Source organism: Manihot esculenta, chromosome 5 (genome assembly GCF_001659605.2).
Source record: "Manihot esculenta cultivar AM560-2 chromosome 5, M.esculenta_v8, whole genome shotgun sequence".
Classification (NCBI taxonomy): domain Eukaryota; kingdom Viridiplantae; phylum Streptophyta; class Magnoliopsida; order Malpighiales; family Euphorbiaceae; genus Manihot; species Manihot esculenta.
The window spans coordinates 24,825,816-24,835,522 of NC_035165.2; the positions used below are offsets into that span (position 1 = coordinate 24,825,816).

The 9,707-nt window shown below is 31.5% G+C and overlaps 2 protein-coding genes across 3 annotated transcripts; both read right to left on the reverse strand.

The window, feature by feature from the left end:
• Positions 1-588: 588 nt before the first annotated feature.
• LOC110615405 (pre-mRNA-splicing factor CWC22 homolog) lies at positions 589-1,683 on the reverse strand. The gene is made up of 3 exons (XM_021757248.2): positions 1,064-1,683; positions 867-969; positions 589-785 (listed from the first exon to the last, which is right to left on the reverse strand). Exons 1-3 carry the CDS (start codon positions 1,211-1,213, stop codon positions 589-591), a joined length of 450 nt encoding a protein of 149 aa, XP_021612940.1. The 5' UTR covers positions 1,214-1,683.
• A 2,741-nt stretch (positions 1,684-4,424) lies between these two features.
• LOC110614266 (thaumatin-like protein 1b) lies at positions 4,425-6,586 on the reverse strand. Of its 2 annotated transcripts, none has more exons than XM_021755761.2 (3): positions 6,375-6,585; positions 5,581-6,271; positions 4,425-5,026 (listed from the first exon to the last, which is right to left on the reverse strand). In XM_021755761.2, exons 1-3 carry the CDS (start codon positions 6,436-6,438, stop codon positions 4,816-4,818), a joined length of 966 nt encoding a protein of 321 aa, XP_021611453.1. In that variant the 5' UTR covers positions 6,439-6,585; the 3' UTR covers positions 4,425-4,815. The 2 variants fall into 2 exon arrangements, with proteins under 2 accessions (XP_021611453.1, XP_043812345.1); XM_043956410.1 differs by lacking the exon at positions 4,425-5,026 and adding an exon at positions 5,098-5,482 and having other exon boundaries at positions 6,375-6,586.
• Positions 6,587-9,707: the final 3,121 nt, after the last annotated feature.

Genomic DNA, 9,707 nt, shown 5'->3' on the forward strand with positions numbered 1-9,707 from the left:
GTTTGCCGTTTTTCAGACAGGAGTGCTGCAAGTGATATTAATTAAACCAAAAAAGTCGTGATTGAAGATGATAACGTTTGACTAATTAAGATTTTATGCAATTGCGTAAAAGAGTTGCGTCCTTTGAAGAATTTGATTCCTCCAAGGCTCCCTATACAGAAAAATGTACTTTTCTTATTAATGTTTTTCCCCAAGCAGCAAGAAAATATATATATTTTTTAGATTTTTTTAAACGAAAAATATTTTATTTAAGGGTAAACTGTAATTTAGTCCCTCTGGTTTAGTGAAATGTAACATTTCGTCCCTCTGTTTTAAAAAACCTTCAATTTAATCACTGTAATTTTTAAAAACTATGCCATTAGTCCCTCCCGTTAGATTTTCAGTTAAATCACTGTTAATTTTAGTTAAAAAGACTAAAATACCCATTCTCTCTCCTTCCTCTTCCTCTTCTTCTTCTTCTTCTCCTTCCCGATCTCCTTCTTCTTCTTCTTCTCTTTTCCGATCTCCTTCTTCTTCTTCTTCTCTTTTCCGATCTCCTTCTTCTTCTTCTTCTCTTTTCCGATCTTCTTCTTCTTCTTCTTCTCTACACTAAATTGTCCTCCGAAGATTTACAAGATTAGTTTCAGTTTCATCGTCGTCGTCATCCTCCTCCTCATCATCATCCTCATCACCTGAAGCTGCATCAGAACCTTCTTCATCCGCAGACTCCTCACCAAGGATGTTTTTCCTTAATTCTTCATAGCGCTTCTCATTTTCAAGGAAATTAGGATCTGGCTTGAAAATATCTGAACCCAAAAAAAAAAATTAGGACTATATAAAGGGTATATGATGAAATGGTAAATGAAAGTTAATGTCCCAAAGCATACCAAGAGTGATCTTGGGATCTATGTCCTCCTGGAGTGATATCTCATGTGTTAACTGGTCTTCCTGCTCTACAAGGTCCAGCTCTTGACGTACAGCAGGGTACCCCTGCAGATGCATCCATTCAAAAGAGCATTTTAGGTTATTGCATACCTTGCAAATACTATCATACAAAGAATCAATATGAGGCAGAAGACTGCACCTGAAATTTGGCTTTTCTAATGGCAAAAAGGCCTTCAATCAAAAACTGCACCCGCTTGTCAATTTCTCCTTCATGAAGAATTCCACGAAATCGCTCAAAAAATCCTGCAAAAATATAAGCCATAAACATCATTAATAAAATTAACAGCATAAAGACATAAAGGAATAGCTTAAAAACAACTGCACATTCTCTAATTTGACATGCTCAAAGGGCAGCAATGATTGCAAATCCATTGAACATCAAAAACAAAAAGTTTGAAGGCACCAAATAGAAGATTACACAACAGAGATCACATAAATAATCACTAGTCCACAACTCCACCAATGACAAAGTCACTAGCTAACATGAATTTGTCACAGCAAAGAGTTAAAACACTTGTCCATTTCAGAGATATAAAGGTTTTTCTTCTTCTTTTTCTTCTTCTTCTTCTTCTCGATCTTCTTCTTCCCGATCTTCTTTTCCTCCTCCTTCTTCTTCTTCTTCTGTATTTGATTTCATGCAAGCAGCAGTGCAAATAAGGAGTGAAGAAGCTGAATGCCGAAGTGGCCATTTGGAAAGAAGCAGGTGAGGTCAGGAGTGAAGAAGCTGTTATGGGTATTTTAGTCTTTTAATTAAAATTAACGGTGATTTAACTGAAAATGTAACGGGAGGGACCAATGACATAGTTTTTAAAAATCACAGTGACTAAATTGAAAGTTTTTTAAAATAGAGGGACGAAAGGTTGTATTTCACTAAACCAGAGGGACTAAATTACAGTTTACCCTTTATTTAAACAAACGCAACCTAGAAATGAAAAATGAATTTGATATTAATATGATTAATTAATTTTAGTTAATTTCAACTTAGCTCTGGACTTTTTGATTCTGATGTATTTTTCATTTTAAATGAAATTAATTAATTTCTAATTAATTTTAATTTTAAATCAAACCATCAAATAGTTCCAATGGTAAAAAACAATATTTATGTTTTGTTTGCTTTACAAAAAATATTTTAAAAAAATATTGTTCATATTTTTTTATATTTAAGATTTTCAGAAAAATTAAATATAAAATATTTTTCAAATTAAATAAAAAATAAAATCATTTTAAAAAAATAATTTTTTCTTTTTAATAATTTTTTTAAATTTTAAAAATCTTATTAATATATTTTATTTTTTAAATTAAATTAAATAATAAAAATACTTTTTAAATATTAATTATTTTCACAAATAATCAGAGGCTTAATCTCCCGTTATGCTTTTTGTCTTTTCAGAATTCTCTCTTTAGTTCGGCATGTTTCTTCAAATGTGTGCTTTGGACAGTCAAACTCTTTTACTAACACAATAGCAAAACTATGTTAGAAAGGGACAGTGTCCTCAAACCAGTGACATATACAATTTTTATTTATTGTCAAAAATTGAATAAATCACTATTTTATATTTAGTAATAAAAATATATACAATAAATTTTAAATTATTGTTATTAATTTATTATTACAATTATAATTTATTTTTTTATCTTATACATACTTACAATAATAAACATTGATATTATAATATTTGATATATTTAATATAAGTTGGACTTTAATTTATATCAATTGAAATTATTCGTATTGCTATGAAATATATATTTAACCATATCAATAAGATATATATTTTTATTTAATTTTGAAACTTTAATATTGATTTTTTTTTAGTAATTTTAATAGTAAGCGTGTTTATAAATTACTTATTATTAAATATATCAATTTTTTATAAATATTTTAATTGAATATATAATTACTTAATATATAAATATTTATAAGTCTCAATATGATCACTTAGAATAGTAGTTTTCATACAAAAAATCTTTATAATTATGGGCATAATTAATATGTGAACTTTAATTAATTTATATAAAATTTAATATCAATATTTAATTTATGATTATTAAATATATTTTTAATTTAATGATTATTAAATTTAAATTCATACACTTCGAGTTATTTTTAACCTTGTCCTATAATCAATAATGACTTCCATAGAGGGCCCATGTTAATGGCTAACGTGGCACGTTATTTTCGTTCTCAACGACAAACACGCACGCATCGAAGAAAAGCTGCCTTGTCCATGTGCCACACATTTGGATAATTCACTTGTCTTCTCAATTCTAGCAAAAAAAAAAAAAAAAAATAGTAATAATTTTTTTTATAATTTATAAAATATTATAATCGTATAGTATTTGTTTGAATTATCAAACAAAAAAAAATACAATTGAAAAAAAAAAGAATACAGTCGAATTTATTAAAAAAAAAAGGAATGAATTTACGTAATTGGATTGGCATTTTGCTAAATTTGAAATTTGGCTCTAAGTTTGTAAAAATATTAAACAGAATTAAAGTAAACACGTGAGAGTGAGTAATTAGTCAAATTCAAAACATCATAATCCATACCAAACTCTTTGCTGGGATTGGGCTCGACATTTACTTTCATTTCTCACTCTGACCATTTTGGGTCTTGTGGGGTTTGTTCTTTATCCACCAATTCCTGTTTATGGTTATGCTTTTCCTCAAAATTATAATATACATTTACATTATTTTAAAAAATAAACTCATATATTTATATAAAATTTTCATATATTTTAAAAAAATACTAAATAACTTTTGTAATTCTTCACCATATATTTACGTTTTTATTAATGTTTAAAATATTTATTAAATACGTTAATTTTTTTAACCCAAAAGATCTCGATTTCTTGATATTAATTCTCCTTTTTCTAGTGCCCTTAGGTGGATTTTAAATATTGAATTGGCATGGAAAAAAATACCTTAAGTTTTTTACTAATTTGATGTTCATAGCTGATAATAATAATAATATATTTTGAAATATAATAGTGTGAATATCGTTAAAAAATAAATGAATTAAGAATTAAAATATTAATATGATGATAAAAAGTTGTAAGGTATTTTTACAAACAAAAGTATGTAATAAAATTAAAATGTCAAATATTCTTATACAGTTTTTAAATATAAATATTAATTATGGGACAAGGAAATACTAATACTAATAATAATAAAAAAAAAGCTGTAGGTTGGGAAGAATTGAGTCATTAGTGGCATCACCATCCACATCTCCGACACTAATGATTTATTTTATAATATCCAAAATCCATTTATTATTTTAATGAATTTTTATTTTTTTCATATGCTGGCATATTCCATGTTATATTTAGAAATTGCCCAAGTGGCAATATGACATCAAACAACAAGACAATAACTTGAAATTTAAGAAGAGAAATTTCATATTATTGGCCTCCAAACTAATGTGGTGGTTACAATTTCATATTTGATATGATATAGAAACCAACAAATGAATCACATCCCATCCCCTCCTTTTTTAAAAAAAAAAATTACTATCTAATTATCTGATCTAAAAAACTAAAATTATAAAAAAAACAGGAAAAAGAAAAAAAAAAAAAGAAAACCTCCATCTCAGCTTCACACCTCTCTTTTACACCATCTATGTGTCCGTACAATTTGTTGTAATGGATTTAATGGAGATGGGCAAATGGATATGAGGTTGACAGGTGAGCTTTTCAATCCTGACTCAGTACCGCGTCACCACCGGGTCATATGGCCCAGGCATCGAAAAGTGCATACCACCAGAAAAATTAGATAGGCGTTTTTTGTACCATCCCCGCTGGGCCTAACCTTTTCTTTCCTACTCAACCCCACATTGTATATATTTTTTATATAAAAAACAAAGAGAGAAAAGCATAATTGGCGAGTTAGAACTCAGAAGAGATGCCTCAACTGCCAAATTGCTACTGTGACGCTGACTATACCCGCAATGCCATGTGATCCTAACACGTCAGTACACGTGGACAGCGATGCTCCACTTTGGTCCAATGCACCTTCGTAAACCATTGTGCCGTTGATTGAAGGATTGTTTGCAAATGCGTTAACATTGCCACCGTCGGTGTTCTGACCTTGCGACGCCTTCTGGCTGCAAAATCACAATTCAAGACCAATAAATAACCGTTAAGTCTTGTAACGTATATTTTTTAGAATAAAGTAATGTCAACGTGTCTCACTGGTATTGGGAAACAAATTAGCTGTCATCACTGACCGTTACAAAACTGGGTTGGAGAATGTGCACCGTATGTATAAGCCTATAGGTTTCAGGCGCAGTCCCCTGCTTTGGAGACCGCACGTTGGGAGAGGCGTAAAGCTAAAGACGTGCATTAATTTAATTTTGGTGAAAATACTATAATGCCCCTACTTTCAACGGTGCTAGATAAACTGACAAGACTGTACTTTGGGATTGTCTAACCCAACTCATGTCGGCGTAGATCTGAAGTGACTTCAACATCTCGAGTTACGCAACAGACGAGTCCCACCTCGTAAATCCCAGTTCTGACAGAATAATTTTCAGATATTCTTCAACGTTATAAATCGGGTCCTGTCGGGTTTAACCAACGGTCTGTGAACTTTCCAACGGTCATAATTAGACTTTTAACGTTTAACTGCGTTCAGTCGGTAAAAAGAGAAAAAAATTACCTGGTGTTTGGGGTTGGGCAGAAGGTGATCAGGTAGTTCGCGGCTGTACATGTGAAGGTACTTGTCTTGTCATCGTAGGCGTAGCTGTACGCATGTGGACACGCGTTCTTGAATATCTCAGAGTATGACGACGGCTTGCAAGTGTCGGGTGTAGAATACGCGCCATTACAACAGTATTGTGGTTGTCTGAAAGCTTCACACGCGCTCTTACAAGCCAAATTGTCGCCGGCTGAGCTAGTAACCTTGAGCTCCGAAGGACACGAGCCGTTTAAATCCACCACGCAGCCTGTGCTTGAACAATTCTGGCCGGAGCCACCCTGAGGCACCACCAGCATGGGTAGATTATATCCGTCCACAAGACTGACATCGAAGTAATCCATCCCACCATAGCCGTCGAGCTTGAACTCCGCCAGTGTAGCCGGAGGAACAGCGCCGCTGCCGGAACATTCTAACTTATTAGAGCCGCAATCTCCTGTTAGGCAAGAAAATTTTCCAGTGGAGTCTTCAGAACAGAAGGTGCGACCCCACATGCGGCCACCCCATGAAGTTGGTGCCGTGATAGTCATGGTCTCACCCTTTTGGAGAACAAAACCGGTGGTGGAAAGCGGCGGCGCATCAGCGTTTGAGAGAATGCCCGGCCAGACGGAATAATCACATTTATTTGTAATTGTGAAGGTGGTTGAAACAACGCCTGCAAAAAGAAGAAATTAAAAAACCCTGTTAATTGATTAAATCTTAAGATCTAGAGACACCATTTATGGAGAAGTGTGAAGCTTTAAGGTCGCCATTATTACCCGATATGAAAGAATGCGCGATAAAGAGAGAGCATAGAGGAATCAATAATGTTAGTTGAGCCATTGAAGCACAGAAAAGAAAGCTTAAGAAATTTTTTTTATATGTAACTGAAGAGAATAAGAAGAAGTTGGCTGTGGATGGCTGAAGAAAAAGCCCAAATTCCTCTACTGGGTTGGTGAATTTGGAGAGACCGTGTGAGAATTTAGCATCCAGGTTTGGATTGGCTATTTATAAGCAGAAAGCGGTGACTGGGTGACGTGGCAATGGACCCATAAAAAATTGCTGACAAGATGCCACATTTGCTGTGGATTAATACTGGACTTGGTTTGATTGAGAGTTTAATTAGTGTTCTTTTATACACATAAAAATAACTTTTGCTTCTTGTTATATTTTCTTTTGAGTTAGAGTTAGAAAAGATTAGCTATGGAGTGATAAGTAAAGAACAAAAAAAAAAAAGAGAGAAAAGGAAGTAATAAGAAATAGTTGGTGAGTCGCTATTAAATCTCCAACAAACTCCTTTTATCTTTTTGTATATATTTATGAGCAGAATTAAATAAATTAGGAACACTTAACTAAAAAAATATGGTTCAATAATTACTAAAACAAGTAATTATTTCTATTCTTACCAAATTAGATGGTATCTATAAAAGGACATAGGACAAATTATTAACATGTGTTTTGAGATTTAATTTATCTAATTAAAATGTACTTATACTTTTGATATTGAATTAAAATACCTTACAATTTTATTCTATTAATCACTAAAAACATTTGTATAAATTTTTATTTTTTTACTATTAATTAATCTCATTTTAGTTGGTAAATGAAGAGAAATCTTTTTAATTTCCTAAATGCCCTTTTAATTTCCTAAATGCCCTAAAACAAATACAAGTAGGGATCAAATATCCTTAGACCAGCCCATTATCCACGTTTGTAATTTATATTTACAAGTCTTTTTTTCTCCTTATCACCGTTTTACAAGTCTTTCTTTTTCGTTATTACCGTTATCGTTAGAAACTGACATTAATATCATTTGTAGAGAAATAGAGAAATAAAAAAAAAAACAGATAATAGGAATGTTTGTTTAGTTAAGAAATTTTTTTCTCCTCCCTATTTGTTTTTCTTTTTTAGGACATTTAAGAAATTAAAAAGATTTCTCAACTCATTGACTAACTAAAATTAGAGTGACTAACCATAAAAAAATAAAAATTTCAACAAATATCCTTAGTGATTAACTAATAAAACTGCAAGAATATTTTAATATAATATCAAAAGTATAAAAATATTTTAATTAAATTCGTTAAACATCAGGATACATAAATAATTTGCCTAATAACATAATAGCAACTCATTCTTGCATAACAGATGCCCTTCTTTTGATTGCTTTTTTTTTTTTTAATAAAAAATTAACTTAGATTTTAAGTTTTATACTAATAATAATGATTTTTATAAAAAAAATAACTAATGATAATTTAATCCAATGCTTTAGAAATTAGTTTATTTATTTTTTTAATTTTGATTTTATAACGATTCGAACACTGAACTGTTATCGGCGTTAGGATTCAAATTCACTTAAAATAATCGGAGCACATAGCAAATCTACTATACATCCTGTCACATTTGATATAATTTTAAACATGATTATAAAATATATAGTTTATTTATTCTCTTGATTTTGATTTTGTAACGACTCGGAAATCGAAATGCTACTGCGTTAGAGTTTAAATTGACTTAAGATCGTTGAAACCCATAGCAAGTCTATTATACATCCTGTCACACTTGATTTAATCCCAAACATGATTATAAAATATATAGAAACATTTTCATCTCATTAACCAAAACTCAACATTTGCATACAACATAACTGAAAATGTAAAGTCCATACTAGAGTTCTTATCAAATGCTCTAGTATGGTCATCATTATATACCTCAAGTTTGATTCAAATATAACTTAAACTTTAAAACTTTTATATAAGAAAATCATAAAAAAGAGATTATAAAAGAAAACTCGTAAAAATATAATTCTAAACTATAATATGAATTACATATCCACAACTATACTATTACATCAGAACTACACCATACAATTCCACTAACTTCCCAAGCTAACTCTGGTTTTGCAAACATGGAGTTAGAAAAAAGGGATAAGTTACAAGAACATAATGAGTAGAAACATAATCAAAAGCAGTTTAATAAAATGTATGATCGTATGAATGTGTCACAACATAAACAATTCACATCAAAATAGACTTGTCACCAGTAACTCTCTATAAACTTCAATAATACCCGGCCCATAATGGGTGCTCATCATACTTCCTTTTAAACATAATATAACATATTCATAATACCAGAAGAGTAAAATGAGTCTCGACTTGAACTTTCTCTTACATAATGCCATGAGCATAGAATTGGCCATAACCTGAATTTCCGTATCCGTCATAACATATCACAATATATTTGAGAGCTAGTGGGTCATCCAACATCCATCCATAATAACAGTAAATTATGCAATGCATCATATTCGAGAATTCTAATGCAAAATAATATAATCATATGCACATGGCATGTGATGCATGATCATGCTTAAAACATCTGATTTCTTTAAAATAATAGTTTAGTCTAGTTCTACTCATCTCTGGCTGATGCAAGCCTAACTTTAAAGCAGTTATCTCACTACAAATATTTACGGTCTCCCAAGTTCGATCCTACATAGATGGACTTAAATGAGAGACTAAACATAACTTTTGTAACTCTTAAAACTATTCCAAAAAACCCCTAAAACATATAAGAAAACATGCAGAAACCGAGTTGAACGGCTAGGCATGAGACTTTTAGCAGCAGGTTCGACAGCTTAAAGTCCCTTTACAGATTCGAATGTCAAACCTTCAGAAGCAGGTTAAGTGGCCAAGAGGCAGCCTTCACAGGCAGGTTCGGCGGCTGAATCTAGGTTCTTCTGCAAGGCTGAACTCAATTCTGCCTCAGCCAATAGCCTTAAAAAAGAGATCAAATCCATATGCAATAGCTCAAAAGTAAATAAAAACATCTGACATTGACTTAAAAGGTTCAAAACAACTCTAGAAATACCAAAACATCAATATGCAATCAACTCAGTGCATTTGCCACTTCAAGATTCAACTTAAGAGGGGATGCATGCATTTCTAAAACTAGAACTCAAGCTACACACAACCATATTGAGCTCAAAAGCAACGAGTTTTGAGAAAACCGGGCTTACATCTTGAAGAAAACACAATCACAACAACTAGGAGAAATTCGAAGGAGAAGAAGAGATGAGCTCTGAAGATCCCAAAGGCTAAAATTTTGAAATTCAATTT